The sequence below is a fragment of the Balaenoptera musculus genome, chromosome 6 (genome assembly GCF_009873245.2).
Source record: "Balaenoptera musculus isolate JJ_BM4_2016_0621 chromosome 6, mBalMus1.pri.v3, whole genome shotgun sequence".
NCBI lineage: Eukaryota > Metazoa > Chordata > Mammalia > Artiodactyla > Balaenopteridae > Balaenoptera > Balaenoptera musculus.
The window spans coordinates 33,539,721-33,556,614 of record NC_045790.1 but is presented as its reverse complement, the minus strand read 5'-3'; the positions used below and the strand labels follow the sequence as shown (position 1 = coordinate 33,556,614).

General features: G+C 36.1%; 1 protein-coding gene across 1 annotated transcript; it reads left to right on the top strand.

Annotated features, from left to right (window-relative positions):
• Window positions 1-8: 8 nt before the first annotated feature.
• On the top strand, window positions 9-16,587 carry RMI1 (RecQ mediated genome instability 1). The gene is made up of 4 exons (XM_036854101.1): window positions 9-213; window positions 5,249-5,309; window positions 13,618-13,714; window positions 14,487-16,587. Exon 4 carries the CDS (start codon window positions 14,523-14,525, stop codon window positions 16,404-16,406), a length of 1,884 nt encoding a protein of 627 aa, XP_036709996.1. The 5' UTR covers window positions 9-213; window positions 5,249-5,309; window positions 13,618-13,714; window positions 14,487-14,522; the 3' UTR covers window positions 16,407-16,587.
• The last annotated feature ends 307 nt before the right edge of the window (window positions 16,588-16,894 follow it).

Sequence of the window (16,894 nt, the reverse complement as noted above, 5' to 3'; positions counted from 1 at the left end):
GCTGTCCAGTTCACGCGCACAGGGAGGGGGCGGATGAAGAGGCGTCCTCTGGGCCCTGAGGAGTCTTCAGGGTTTGGAGGAGGGGCATGAGTGCGCGGCAAAACGGGCGGGAAGGAGCAAAAAAGGATTAGGGCGCGCGCCGTGGCTGTTCCTGTTCTCACAGTCGCGAGGCCCAGGAACCAGTGTTGCACGAGGGGAAGGCGGGACGCCCAGGTCGGTGTTAGGCCCAGACGAATGCCCCCGTTTCCACAGCCCGCATTCGCGTCTCCTTTCTTCCCCCGTGCTCCCCTCTCGCCCGGGCTGCGGGGCGAGCTGTGTGTAACGGCCCGCAGCGCCCGTCAGGCGTGGCCCGGGCCGGGGGCGCAGCCGGAGGGTCGCGGCCCGCTGTCCGCTGGGCTCGGGGTTCCGGGAGATGTTGGCCGTCCCGCTGGGCTGTGGCGGCCGAGCCTCGGAGTCCGGGGGAGCTCAGTCCCTTTGCTTCCGGCGCTGAGCCTGTACTCCCGGGGTCTTTACAGGGCTCTCCGTTCTGACGAAACCTTTTGTTTTTCCTTTCTTTCTTTTTTGTTAATGGGACCTGAGGTACGAGTATTTTGTAGTGTCGGTGCTGCCGCTACGTGTGAAAAATTTCTGGAAGTATTGCTTTCATATCCTACAATGAATGCAAATCGCAAAATGCGTTGTAGACATCCGCTTTGCGTTTGTTCACCTCTTTAAAGCGCCCACCGTGTGTCAAGGTATTCGGCAGTGATTAAAACAGACTAAAACCCTCGCCCTCAGATATGTTACCGTTCTAGCGTGTTCAGTTTATACTTGCTTTGTGTGCGGTTACTTCTAAGGCCCCTGTGTCAGGCTTTGATGGTTTCTTTTGTGAAGGCACTTAAGGTCACTCTGAATCGGTGACAAACCTGGGAAATTGCCAGTAAGTAGTACCCAGTATCCACATCCTGACTCTTAGCCCTCCAACTCTCACCCACAACCCCAAACTTGTGTTGAAGCATAAAAATGTTATAATTTACATGGGACGCTAAACCCACCGTTAGAATACACTTTTTTTTTTTTTTTGTAATGATGAATTTGTGCTGATTCATTCCGCTGTAACTTGATTTTCCTCTTGAATACTTTGCAAATTAGATGTAACCAGCATTTTTAAAAAATGTCTGATTTCCGTCATCTTTTATCTTTTACTTGCTTAATCCGGAAGAGAACTCTTTAGGAGGAACTGAGAACTTCATGAAGCACCAACATTTACTGGCTGGGAGGATAGTTAACAAATACTGTTAGAGCATAGTGTTTGGGATTGTGGAGTTTTTAAAAGGCTCTTTGAGTTGTAATATAATTTTTTAATGGCCCCACCATGAAGAATATTATAGTCTTGTTGGGAGGTAAAACTTAACTTGCATTTGGTTTTACAATACATAGTTTGGATTTTTATTTAATGTTCAGCCAAGAAAATTGAGTGTATGAAGGGGCTGGGGATACTTGGATTATAGAGATTTAATCTGTCAGTCAGGATTTGCAGCATTTAATTGAATCTGTCATTTAAAACCTGGGACACTTCACTAACAGAAATAGGTACATATAGGGGTACTGTACTAATGATGTTTTCTTTCAAGCTAGTATTTCTGTTGCAACCATTGTTTTCTGCCTTGATAAACAGTGATGATTGATGGGCAGGAATGCAAAGTAAGCAGCTTTATCTTAAGAACTTATTCCCAGTTTCACTGTCTTCTGACTGGACCCTAACTGCTGAAAGGTCTTATTCCTCTTTTTTAGATGCCATTGTCAGATTTTTTTTTTTTTTTTTTTTTTGCTTTTTTCTTTTTCTACTTGTTTACTTCCTTACCTCTTTTAATTTGCTTTATAGGTTTACTCTTTAAATAACAAGAAGGTCTGTTTTTTCCACCATCCTCATTCAGGGACTTGCTAGCTTGAGGAAAGTCTCTCTTTTCACCATCCTTTCATTCTCTATTGTTTTCAGCCAAACTATGTTACATCTGTGCTCATTCAAGGACTTACCAACTTGGTTGATACATTGTGGCTCCTGTCTTGAGTAAATAATTGTATGATTATTTGGACTCCTGATGAATTTAGAGCTAGTATTACTTAGCTGTGGGATTTACTTTTGATAAACTAATATAATTGAGATTGTACACTAGCGAGCTGGATGATTACTTAAAATTTTATAACTACCATTTTCTGAGTTTGTGCCAGACCTTGTGCTGGCAGTTTTAATGCTTATCACAGTTCTGCGAGTAAATTGTGGTTAAGACAAAGTTAAGGAACACGTCTAAGGTCACATAGCAGAAATGGGATTCAGACTCCTAAACCTATTCTCTGTCTTTTCCTTACATTAGGTTATAGAGGATCCACAAACAGCTCCACTAATTACTTCTTTCTGATTTCAGTCATTAAATATAAATTTTTTTCCCATAATTTTCAGAGTGCCTTCTCAAAATTCTGGGGTTACCTTAAAGTCATCCCCAAGGAGTTAAAACACAGACTCACCTGTATTTTTTAGATGAAGACAGTGGAAACATGGACTGGTTATAACTTGAGTATTTGTTAGTGCTTTTAAGTCTTAGCTATTGATTGAATGCCACATACAGTGTCCAAAAGGATGGCATCAGTACTTCTGCCTCTTTTTCTATTTTTTAAAAAATTGAAATATGTGAGGCTGACTGAAAATTAACTTATAAATCAAATTTGCCTAAGTCTTAGTGGCGAATGATAGAATTTTCTTACTCTATTCTCTTCTGCTCAGTTCCTGCAGTCAAGATCTAGAATGTAGATTAGTGTGGTCAGCCAAGTTTAGCAAGCGCAAGATGTAAATCAATTTTTAAAAAACATTTTTTTCATGATTATAAAATTAATGGAGATTAAGATGTATGTAGTTTTACATCTGGCCTTTTCTCCTAACAGAATAAAATATGAACATATTTTCATGTCATTAAATAGTACTTAAAAATGTTTTTTCAGAAGACTATTTCATGGATCCAATGTAATATATTTAATTTTGTTTTTTTACTGTTGCTGAACATTTAGATTGTTTCTGTTTTTTTTCCACACTGTAAAAGCACAATGATAAACACTCTGGCACATAAAATCTTTATCTTCATTTCTGATTATTTTCTTAAGATTAAGTTTTGAAATCATACGGTGTGAACATTTCTTAATGTACAATTTCAACACCGTATACTTTTTCATATTTTTTTCTTGGACAGTGATGTTCTGGAGGATCAGGGGCTGTTCTTTATGTATGAACAGATGAGAAGTTGTGCTGCTCTAGCTAACACCTCCCCTCTGAGTTGCTTCTACCTGCGGTGACTATGGTTACTCAGTTTCTCAAGAAAGGGAGGAACAAAAACCTTAGGAATTCTCTTGAAGGAGTAGATGCAAGTAATACAATTTACTAAATTATTAAGGGGCTCGGTTATTGAAACCCAGTCTAGACTTTATAATCCCACATGATAATACTTTTTCCATTTAATTAAAAAATTTAATAAGCTTTTCTTTTTTACCTGTAGGAAAAAAAAATCCTATTATATGTAGAAATATCTTCTTATTAAAATTGTTTTAACATGCAGTTGTGGGGAGTAAACCATGTTTCAGATCAATATGCCCTCCGCTTTACTTACTTTGCTGTTAAATGAAGAATTCTATGTAGCAAATGTGCACTTAGTTATAACATTATTATAAAATTGTAGTATATCATGTAGCTCTTGAAGTGGAAATTTAAATCCTAGAAGGTAGTAGTTGGAGAAAATTATTAATTAGAACTGCCACGTGTTAATAGAACAATTTCACTGTGGTTCATTGAGCACTGTTTCTCAGAATTTGTCCCAACTATCATCTGAAAGGAGTTTTGTCACTTGCCGTATTCAACAACACAAACAAGGAAGTGCGTGTTTGAAATAACTACAAAATTAAAAAAATAAAATAAATGAATACATAAGCTTTAAAATGTCAGTTTGTAATATTTAAAAATTAAAAAAACTTTTATGTCATTTTAGTAGAGTTATAGCAAAAGGAAAAGTACTTAATGATAACACTGTTTTGAAGCTGTTACAAAGATAGATGCAGTAGGTGATGTTGTGTTTCTTTGATTTGACTTTGTAAAGGAAATAATTTAGAATATACTAGGTGAGCTTGTCGTTTAAATGAGATCTGAGAAAAGTCTGTTCATTGTAATAGTGTAGTGCTCTTATAGAATGGCCATTTATGAATGAGTTTTATAGTTTGTATGCAAGTGGGTATATGTAAATGAGGGACTGGTTTTACTTTCTCTTTTAAGTCAAACAGGGTCTAGAAAATGATATAGAAATGGAGGTTAGCAGAATTTCGTTATGCGTCTGCTACTATGTATGATCTGTATGTCTTAATCTTCATGCCTGTTTCATTCTCACCCAAATAGATGACAATCCCTACCCTTTCTATCATAAATGACTATTTTGAGGTTTAGATAATATTACAGATGTAAAAGTATGTATTTTGAAAAAGTTTAAAATCTTACAAATAAGAGGTTTTAATTTTTATTAAACCTTTTTCTTCAGTTCTCTGTTTAAACAGCTGTACTGCTGAGATATAGAATTAACACCACTGAAATTCCTTTCTTTCATTTTCTATCCAGCCTTGACCTTTTCAGTTCACAATCAATCAGTCTTTCTTTTTTATTGGTTCCTTCCTCCTCCTAGAAGTACTAACAGTATTAACTCCTACTATTTAACAGGTTCAGGTAGAAAATAACACTTGTGTTAAATGGCTGCATATAATAATTTAGGGGTATATACTGTATACACCGAGTAATTTATAGTATAAAACATTCTGCAAACAACTTAATTAATTGTGGCATTTATACTTGATAATTCATTTAAATAATTATAACTCTACTGAAAGTACACTGTCTTGATTTCAGTTTACTTAATGACTGTCATCTCATTACTACAACACCTCTGCCAGTTAGACTAGGCCCATTTGCCAGTGCTGTGGTGTTTAAATTTTAGTGGAGGAAATAAGGTAACTTATAATTGAATGAGCACACCTAAGAGCCTTGGATCTTGCTTAATTTTTGAGGTTAAAAAAATGACAACAGATACGATAAAGTAGCACTTGGGAATCTTAGGTTATACAAGTACAGACCTCTGTCTTGAGGATAAGATGTCACTCAACTGTGGCCTCATAATGTCATGCTTGGAGATTTTAACATGCCTTATTTTAATTAATTTCATGCTTCGATGTTATTTTGTTTTAGGGTCATCTTTTAAGCATGCAGCTGAACTTGGTTTTTTCAATTTGAGAGTATCTTTTAACAGGTGAGTTAATCTATGTTCATTATGATTGCTGATATATTTAGACTTATTTCTACCACCTTGTTTATTCTTTCTATTTATAGTGCTTGCCAGTTCCTTTTGTGCCTTATTTTGGATTGTTTTCTTTATTCTGTGTTTTCCTCAGCAAGTTTGAAAATTAGTTATTAAATATCTATCCTTTTGGTGTTTGTCTTCAGTATTTTTATTGAGGATATAATTTACATTCAGTAAAATTCATGTTCTTTTTTGTATATAGTTCTATGAGTTTTGACAAACATTAGTCACATCATCGCTGCCACCTGTTTCTATAGTGTTGCCTTTTCCATAATGCCATCTAAATGGACTTATACAGTGTTTGTCTGGCTTCTTTTACTTAGCTTGATGCATTTAACATTTGTCTTAGTCTATTTGGGCTATTGTGACAAAATAGCATAAACTGGGTGGTTGATAAACAACAGAGATTTATTTCTTTGGAGACTGGGAAGTCCAAGGTCAAGGTGATGGCAGATTTAGTGGGTGTCTGATGAGGACATGCTTCTTGGTTCTTAGATGACAGTCTTTTTACAGTGATCTCCCATGGCAGAAGGGGTAAGTAGCTGTGTGGAGACGTCTCTACTGTTTATTTATTTTTTTGTTATTGGGTTGTAAGTTTTTTTTTTAATTAATATCTTTGCAGAATTCTGACTTTATTTTTATTTATTGATTTATTGATTTATTTTGGCCATGCTGCACGGCATGTGGGATCTTAGTTCCCCAACCAGGGATCGAACCCGTGCTCCCTGCAGTGGAAGCACAGAGTCTTAACCACTGGACTGCCAGGGAAGTCCCATGAGGGCTTCATTCTCATAATGTAAGCACTTCGCAAAGGCCCCACCTCCTAATACCATCACATTGGGCATTAGGATTTCAACATATGAATTTTCTGAGTGATATCATCTGTAGCAATATTCATCCATGTTATTGCGTCTATTAGTTTATTCCTTTTTATTACTGAATAGTATTCCATTGTAATGATGTACAACAATTTGTTAATCCATTCACCAGTTGAAGGACATGTGGGTTGTTTCCAGTTTTTTGGTGATTATGAAAAAAGCTGCTATAAATGTTCACAAAGAGATTTTTAATGAGTATACGTTTTCATTTTTCTTGAGTTAATACCTAGTAATGCTGGGTTGTATGGTGAGTTTAACTTTGTAAGAAAATGCTAAACTGTTTTTCTTCCTAAGAAACTGCTAAACTGTTTTTTAAAGTGGCTGTGTCATTTTGCTTTCCCACCAGCAATGTATGAGAATTCCAGTAGTGGGTATTGTCAGTTATTTTTTATTTTAGCTATGCCAATAGATGTGTAATATCACACTGTGATTTCAATTTTGCATTTCCCTAATGTCTTACTTGTTATCTGCATATCTTTTGGTGAAATGTCTATTCAAATCTTTTGTTCCTTTTAAAATTAGTTTGTTTTCCTATTGAATTTTAGAATTCTTTATATAGCCTGGATATAAGTCTTTTGTCAATTATGTGTTTCTCCCAGTCTGTGGCTTGTCTTTGTGTGTGTTTGGCTTGTCTTTATACTCTTAACAGTGTCTTTCACAGAGCAGAATTTTAAAATTTTGGGGAAGCTCAGTTTATTAATTTCTTTCTTTTATGGATTATGCTTCTGGTGTTGTATCTAAGAACACTGTTAAGAAACCAAGATCACAAAGATTTTTCTCCTAACTTTTCTTCCCCTTTAAAAAAAATTGAGGTATAATTGACATATAACCTTTTAGTTTCAGGTATACCACATAATAATTTGATATTTGTACACATTGCAAAATGATCACCACAGTAAATCCACTTAACATCCATCACCACACTTAGTAACAAAAAATTTTTTTTTCTTGTGATGAGAACTTTTAAGATCTACTCTCTTAGCAACTTCTAGATATGCAATATAGTATTTTAACTACAGTGACCATGCTGTACATTACATTTCCATGACTTACTGATTTTATAACTGGAAGTTTGTACCTTGTGACCCCCTGCACCCATTTTGCCCACCCCCACCCCTTACCTCTTGCAGCTACCAGTCTGTTCTCTCTTATCTATGAGCTTGGTTTTTTTTTCTCCTAACTTTTCTTATAGATGTTTTATAGTTTTAGTTTTCACATTTAGGTCTGTGGTCCATTTAATTTTTATATATGATGTGAGGTATTGATGGAGGTTCATAGTTTTGCATATGGATGTCCAATTGTTGTAGCATCATTTGTTCAAAAGACTATCCTGTTAACTTTGAATTGCCTTTGCAACTTTGTAGAAAATCAATTGACTATATATGAATGGGTCTGTTTTCTAGGCTGTCTTCCCATTGACCGATATGTTAATCCTTTTGCCAGTACTTCACTGTCTTGATTACTGTAGTTTATACTAAGTCTTGAACTCAGTGTGAGTCTCCAACTTTTTTTTTTGAAATTACCTTGGCTATTCTAGTTTCTTTGCCTTTCCATGTAAATCTTAGAATCAGCTTGCCATTCTTTAAAAAAAAAAAAAAGAATGCTGGGATTTTGAATGGAATTGCATTGAACCTATATATCTGTTTGGGGAGAACTGAAACTTGATCATAGAGTCTTCAACACAGCATGTCTGTTCATTTGTTTAGGTTGTCTTTGATTTCTTTCACCAGTGGTTTGTAGTTTTCAGCATATACATCCTGCACATATTTTGTTAGATTTAAGTTTTGAGGGCTACTGTAAATTGTACTCTTTGTTCATTGCTCGTACAGTCAAGTCTCATTATTCCTGGTAGTTATGTTCTGTATAAAGTCCCTGTGAACACTGAGTTAGGGAATACTGAACTATTGTTCCTAGAGAAAAGACAAGGTTAGGTTCCTGTGAGCCTCTGGTCATGACATTTCACCACTGATTAGTACATAACCTTGTTTTATTTGTGTTTCTGTTTAAAGACACTTTATTCACTATATGTTGTTGATTCATTAACTGAAGTTATGACCAGTGGCACTATAACTAATGCCTGAATGAAGCTTAATCTAACACACAGATTTTACATATGACACATCACACACAGTTTTCTTATGGTTTGGAACACTAGACAGCGCTTCAGCAGTATGCTACGGGGCCGTTTTAAATAGTGAAATCATCAACAAAAAGCACAAAAGTGTGAAAATGTGGCACTAAATAGAGCACAAAAAAGACGCATCTCGCTGACTCATTTATCAGGTGATATAGCTTCTTTGTACATTCTTTGGCATTTTTTCATAAACATTCGTGTCATCTGCAAATAGAGGTAATTTTATTTTTTCCTTTTTTTCCTCCTCTACTTCCCTCTTGATTTTTCTCTCTTTCTAAAAAATTATGGTAAAAAACATATAACATAAATTTACCCTCTTAACAGTTTTGAAGTGTACGTTATGTATCTTCCTGATGTGGGATAGGGATGCCACAGTCTTAAATGTCTTAAAGAATCGTCTAATCAATCTTGTTTTTAGAGTACCCTTTACTTCCAGGCATACTTAGTATTGCCTTTTGTGGGTTCCGGGTTTTTATATCAGCCATTCTTCATACCACCTTAGAATTCAACTTTCTAGTGTCTGCTAAATCATGTACTAATCTGTTTGCTTTCCAGTTTCCAAAATTTGTTGCCATTGTTTCTTCTCCCATTTTCTTTGTTCTTAGAATTTTATGGCTTTTTAAAAATCTATTATCTGAGTTTCGCGGGGATTATAAGAATGTTTTTTCAATCTTTCATTTTTACCCTTAAACACATAATTTTTATATTTTTCTTATAAAATAGTAAACATAATCAGAATCTCTATTATCCTCCTTGACAAAACATAATACCTTAACTTCCCTCTGAATTCTTTTTGTATTTTCTACATTTTTGTTACCTCAAATTTTAGATCCAGCTTGTTGAATCTTAAGATTTAAAATAAAAAAGATTTTTTTTTTCTTTGTCCTTGATGTTTTACAGTTTACCATGCTATGTTTAGAGGTGGATTTTTACACGTGTTGCTTAGCAATATTGAGCTTTTACACCCTACAGAATCATATCTTTTTGAATTTTAGAAAAATTTCAACCATTATTCTTTATTTTTTTATTATGAAAAAATTTCACTTTTATTTATATATTTTTTTCTAGTTTTATTGAGAAATAATTGGCATATATCACCATATAAGTTTAAGGTGTATAACATTTACATATACTGTGAAATGATTACCACAACAGATTAAGCTAACATCCATCATCTCATATAGATAAAAAGATAATTGGGCTTCCCTGGTGGTGCAGTGGTTAAGAATCCACCTGCCAATGCAGGGGACATGGGTTCGAGCCCTGGTCCGGGGAGATCCCACATGCCACGGAGCAACTAAGCCCGTGTGCCACAACTACTGAGCCTGCGCTCTAGAGCCCGCGAGCCACAACTACTGAGCCCACGTGCCACAACTACTGAAACCCACACACCCAGAGCCTGTGCTCCGAAACAAGAGAAGCCACCGGCGATGAGAAGCCCGCGCACTGCAAGGAAGAGTAGCCCCCGCTCACTGCAACTAGAGAAGGCCTGCAGGCAGCAACAAAGACCCAACGCAGCCAAAAAAAAAAAAAAAAGAAAAAGAAAAAAAAAATTCTCCTTGTGATGAGAACTGTTAGGATCTACTCTCTTAACAACTTTCGTATATATCGTACAGCAGTGTTAACTACAGTCATCATGTTGTGCCTTACATCCCTATGACTTGTTTATCTTATAATTGGAAATTTGTTCCTTTTGACCACCTTCAGCCATTATCTTAAAAAAAAACAAAACTGTTTCCTTCACCTCTTCTATTTTCTTCTGAAACTGTGATTACTTCAGTGTAGGAGCCTATTTTCCCTACTTACCTTTTTTTCCCCTTCTTTGCTTAATTTCTTAAATCTTCATACTCTGTTCTATGTAATTTCCAAAGTGTAAGTTCTTTCTTCATTTGTTTTTAGCCTTTTGTTTATCCCATCTACTGAGTTTTAAATTTCTGAGGCTGTTTCCCATTTCCAAGATGTCCAATTGATACTTTTCATAAATGTCTGTTACTGTTTAATTATCTTCTATTCTTCTTTAAGGATTAGTCCTACTTTTAAAGTGTATTTAGTATGCTCAGAGACATTTTAAAAATATTTAAGATTCTTCATTTAAAAACAGATTTCTCCAGGTTTAAATTCTCCTGTTTGTTGTGTCTGCTGATGTGGCTTATGGTGGTGATTTTCCTTAAATATGTTATAATTTTGGTTTGAGAGCTTATGTTGGATAGAGGTTTTTCCCATGTGTGTTTTTCCCTTTTGTGTGTTTTTGGAGTTGCTTCAACCTGACCCTCTGGCTGGCATAGCTCTAAATCAGCTGTGTCATTAGAGACTTGGGTTTTTATGTGAATAGCCTAGTTCTGGACCATGCTATATGTACTATACAAGTTATGTAGGCCCCATTTCCATTCTTAGGTTATCCCTGTTCCCTCCATAGGCCATAGGTAGGTATTGAGTGGAAGATTTTTTTGGCCCAGTTCTAGCAAGTAGTCTGTTCTGGTCTTCTGACCTATAATTGGCACACTGGACCCTTAAACTTAAAGCCTTGGAGCTTTAGCCTGAAGTCCCCTTTTCCTGGTGGCTTTATATCAGCACTAAAACTCTAGGTTTCTCCTCTGTTCCTGGCCCACAAGACTTTTTTTTTTTTTAAATTAATTAATTATTTTTTATTTTTGGCTGCGTTGGTTCTTCGTTGTTGTGTGCGGGCTTTTCTCTAGTTGCAGCGAGCGGGGGCTACTCTTCACTGAGGTGCACAGGCTTCTCATTCCGGTGGCTTCTCTTGTTGTGGAGCACGGGCTCTAGGCACGTGGGCTTCAGTAGTTGTGGCACACGGGCTCAGTAGTTGTGGCTTGCAGGCTCTAGAGCACAGGCTCAGCAGTTGTGGCCCACGGGGTTAGTTGCTCCGTGGCATGTGGGATCTTCCCGGACTAGGGCTCAAACCCGTGTCTCCTGCATTGGCAGGCAGAGTCTTAACCACTGTGCCACCAGGGAAGCCCTGGCCCACAAGATTTTACTCTTTGTTATTGAGTGTAGCTATGTATTTAAAGTTTTATCTAGTTTCTTGTATATCCTTCTAGAAGTCCTTTATGTATAAAGTAAAGAAGAATGTGCGGGCTTCCCTGGTGGCGCAGTGGTTGAGAATCTGCCTGCCAATGCAGGGGACACGGGTTCGAGCCCTGGTCTGGGAAGATCCCACATGCCGCGGAGCAACTAAGCCCGTGAGCCACAATTACTGAGCCTGCGCATCTGGAGCCTGTGCTCCGCAACAAGAGAGGCCGCGACAGTGAGAGGCCCGCGCACCACGATGAAGAGTGGCCTCCGCTTGCTGCAACTGGAGAAAGCCCTTGCACAGAAACGAAGACCCAACACAGCCATAAATAAATAAATGAATAAATAAAATTAAAAAAAAAAAAAAGTAGGATGAAATGTCACTATGTTTAAAAAAAAAAAAAAAGAAGAATGTGCTTATTTTCCTTTCTTTTTTACACAAAAGTTAGCACACTGTGTTTTGCTTTTTTTTAGCCAGAAGGTAGAAAATATTTCCATTTGATAAATCAGAGGGCTCATGTAGAGATTGTTGGTTTCTTTGTTAAAGAGACATGCCGATTTGACTCTGCATGGTTTATTTTTATCACTATGGGCAGGGACCTCTCCTACCTTTGGATTTTTACATTGTTTTTCACATGTAATTTAAAAATTATATATCTGTACTCTAAATTATTTTCTTCAGTGTAAAGATTCATCAGTTTGGTAGTTATGACCTTCTTAATTCCTCCTTTAAAATGTTATTCTTGTATTCCTCACAATAACTGTAACTCTTCCTTTAAATTTTAACCATTTCTTAAATTAATAATGTGACCACTGGTTTAGGGTCACAGAGTTTGTAAGTGAAAGATAATTTGGCATCACATTTGCACGCTGAACCGCTAGATTATATACTGGCTCTCCTTTGTTTTTTTATTTCTTTTTTTTTTTTTTACACGATAAGCGGGTTTTACTTTTAAATGATTATCGGTACACCAAATAACAACATGTAACAAATTCTTGATTTCTGTCTTCTAGTAATTTTTATTAAAAGATATTAAAAGCAGCCCAAACAATTATACTAGTATTCATTGTTCTAACCTATAGCCAGAAAAGACTGTTTTAAGGCTGGATGCTGCTTAGTACAGGTTACAAATAACTATTTACTATTTTTTCATAGATAAATCCCCTGACCTTCACAAAGCTTTAGGGGAAAAAAATTAATCCCTTTTTTTCTTAAAAATTAAAAAAAAAACCCTACATCTACAAAAGAAGAAGTCAGTATTGATATATACATATATGTTGCTTTAGCTAAAAGATGTGGGAAACCAGACAATATATGCCTATTAAATTTTCTAAGAAATGCAAGGTTAAAAAAATGAAATATTTGGCTTAGCTTTAAGTTTTTACAAGGAAGCTAGATTTGCTATTTTCCAAAAAGTGAGAGAACCTACTATATAATATACAGAGATAATTTAATGCCTTTTCACAAGAATGTAACTTGAGCTTTGTTAAAATTTCATTTTCCATGAAGTCATCTAAAATGCCAGTCCGTGGAACAGAGCTTCTTCCCCTGTGCATTTATGCAGTAGTTTTCATGGATCTCTGGCTAGATGTAGCAGACAAAGGCCAAGAGGTTATCTAGCACTTCATCCCTGTTTTGCCAGAGGTAGATCTGGAGAATGGTCATCACCTGGGTCTCTTTTTCCACCCCAGTGATGCCCCGGCCATGGAATCCCAGAGCTCCAGCTTCTCTGGCTTTGAACCTTTTCTCCCTCTGCAGTTGGTACTGTTCAATTTCACTTTCAGCTGCTTTGGTCTGCTTCAGCCTCAGGTTGCTTGCGGACCTCGGACGCCTTTTGGGTGGCCTGCTTCTGGCCTGCAACCATTGCTGGGGCCTAAGTGAGCAGCCTAAATGATTGGATTGCCACCTCGGGTCAGCTGATTTGTGCCTATGCTGGTGCTCTGCCCGCCATCTTCTCCTATCCTTTAATTTTCACAGTAGCCCTATGAAGTAAGTATATAGGGAAGGAAACAAGCTAAGGTAGAGTGAGTTTCTCGTGGTAACTTGCTTTTGTTTATTTCATTCCAAACCTCATGTTTTTATTCTGTACTACCTCTACTCTACCCTGATTGATAATAGGAAACTTCAAACCATACCATCAAACTTTGCACTTATGAAAATAGGCCAGTGATTCTTTCTGCAGCTTCCTCTTATAATCCTTACTGCTTCTTGTCTTAGCTCTCAGGGCCATTTCTGAGCAATAGAGGTTACAAGTACTCCACTGAACAACCAGTTCCAAATCCCGTCCTCAAATCCTGTGCTCCTGTTCCAAATGGTAAGTTTTCTTATGGGCATGTTAAAACTTTTATAAATTCGAACTCTTAGATATCTTCATCTGTAGAAGGAAAAAAATACTTTTGTGAAAAAAGGTTAGTCTTTAGTGTTTGGCTACGTTTTTTTATCATACTGAGAAAATCAGAAGTATATTTACCTGATAGGACTGTTGAGAATTATTTACCCAAACAAATAAGATGCTTTACATCAGCTCAGAATCTATTGTTACTTGTTATAATTTCATGGAATACAATGGTATAAGTTTTAATAGAGTATGAATTATAGATATAGAAAGAACCTTAGTAAATATTGTTTCTTAGCTAAATTTTAAATTATTAGAATCTGATTATTATATTAACATAATAACTACTAATTACTACATGTATTTTGTAGGTCTGACATTATGCTTTACAAATGTTAATCATGTAATCCTCACAACAACTGTGTTAGATAGGAGGTGGTACTGACATTTTATAGATGAAAAAATTAGGCTAGAGAAGTTAAGAAATTTATACTAGGTCACAGAACTTATAATTTGAAGAGCTAGTCTTCAAACCTAGGTATATCTTGTCTCAAACCTTTTGCTTTTCTTATTTTACCATCTGATTACTTGTGGCATTTGAAGTTTTGCCATGTAGAAAGTCAAAGAATTATAAAGGTGCTGAAGAGAGAAAAATCTAAAAGTTTGATTACTCCTGTTTGTGCATTGTAGAGAATTATAGAAACTGTATTTAGATACTGAATTACCATAATTTTTTTTTGTTTGTTTTCAGGTAATAGATGCCTAATATTTCTTTTATATAAAAGAAATGAGTATAGCTAGTATTGCATTAAGAGTTGAAACCTGGCTTTTAGCTACATGGCATGTTAAAGTGCCTTTAATGTGGCTGGAAGCTTGTATTAACTGGATCCAAGAAGAAAATGATAATGTTAATTTGAGTCAGGCACAAATGAATAAACAAGTGTTTGAGCAATGGCTCCTTACTGATCTGAGAGATTTGGAGCATCGTCTTTTACCTGATGGCATTTTAGAAGTTCCAAAAGGAGAACTGAATGGATTTTTTGCTCTGCAGATTAATTCATTGGTTGATGTAAGTCAACCTGCGTATGCCCAGATACAAAAGTTGAGAGGAAAGAATACAACCAATGACTTAATTACAGCTGAAACACAAGTAACCCCAAAACCTTGGGAAGCAAAGCCTTCACGAATGTTGATGCTACAGCTAACTGATGGAATTGTACAAATACAGGGGATGGAATATCAGTCTATTCCAGCTCTTCATAGTGATCTTCCTCCAGGTACAAAAATTTTGATTTATGGAAACATTTCTTTCCGTCTTGGTGTTCTCTTATTGAAACCAGAAAATGTGAAGGTGTTGGGAGGAGAAGTAGATGCTCTTTTAGAGGAATATGCCCAAGAAAAAGTTCTTGCAAGATTAATTGGGGAACCTGATCCTATAGTTCCAGTCATACCAAATAATTCTAACCAAAGCATCCCCAGAATTACAGATGTTGTACAGCCTGCGTTAGGACCTTCTGATGAAGAACTCTTGGCAAGTCTTGATGAAAACAATGAGCTTGCAGCAAATAATAACACCTCTTTGGAAAGAAGTTGTTTCAGCACTGGTAGTTCTTCAAATACTTCAAATACCATCAGACAGTCAGATTTTGAACCAGGACTTGTTATTTCTCCAAGACCAAAGGAGAAACCACGAAACCAGTCTATGCTTTTTACTGATGAGGAATTAGATGACTTTTCATTGGAGGAGGCCTTGCTTTTAGAAGAAGCTGTCCAGAAAGAACAAACAGAGACCAAAGAATTACAGCCACTGACTTTGAACAGAACTACAGATGAAAGTATAGAGAGATTTTCACGCAGATCTAATACTCTGAATAATTTTTCTTTGATTTGCAAAACTGGAAATAATAATTGGAGTGAAAAAAATTTATCTGAGCAAATAACTAATGAAGACAAATCTTTTAGTTGTCCATCTGCTAGAGACCAAAACAGTAGTATTGTTTCAGTTAATCATAATGTACCCGTACCCCATAATTTTACAAATAAAGATAAGAACGCAGAGACATATAATAAAATAAAACAAACCAGCAGTTCAGAGGGACATTCCTTAAATAATAAAATATTAAACGGAGAGCTGGTCAATTATGTACCAAGAAGTTGTTCACACATTTCTAATAAAAATGAGCAACACTTACAGACTTGTTCTTCAAGATCATCAGAGAATAGCACTAATCTTTCTATCAGCATGGATTTATATTCTCCACCTTTTATCTATTTGTCTCTTCTAATGGCCAGCAAACCAAAGGAAGTTACAACAGTGAAAGTCAAAGCATTTATTGTAACCTTAACTGGAAATCTCTCAAGTTCTGGTGGCATTTGGAGTATAACAGCAAAAATTTCTGATGGTACTGCATATCTAGATGTAGACTTTGTAGATGAAATACTTACTGGTCTGATAGGGTTTTCAGTGCTACAAATGAAACAGTTAAAAAAGGATCCTTGTAAATACCAAAAGTTCCTGGAAGGTTTGCAGAAATGTCAGAGAGATCTAATAGATTTGTGCTGTCTAATGACTATTTCATTCAATCCTTCCTTGTCTAAGGCAACGGTACTGGCATTACAAGATGTTAATGTGGAACACCTTGAGAACCTAAAGAGGCGAGTAAAGAAATAATTTACTAGCAAGCAATTTAAAAAAACAAGGAAATATTTAGAATTAAGTTTGTCCTTTTACTTTTGCAACTTTCTTTTTGTAAAAGGGGAAAAGGAAGTTTCATAACTGATTTCAGTCTAATTTTAAAATGTTTAATTATGTTTGTGTGTGTAAGTTTTTTTAATAAATTTTTTTATAGTAACTGCTGAAGCAATTTGATGACCCACTGTTGTTGAGAAATTTTGTTTTCCGCTTGTTATTTCACATAAGGTGACTGCTAAAGTACTGTATTGGTGTTTACTGATGAATCATACTGTTGAAAGTTAACAATTACAAATAGGTAGTTGAGTACTTCTAATATGTAGAGTACCCCAAAAGATTTGTTTATATTATTTTTCTTAGGAAAAAATGTAAATCCAGTGGATTAGAATGTCAGACTCTCAGATGCAAGTTGTTGTGCTGGTTTTTGTTTTGCTGATTGGAAATATTTGTCTGGTATATTTAAAACA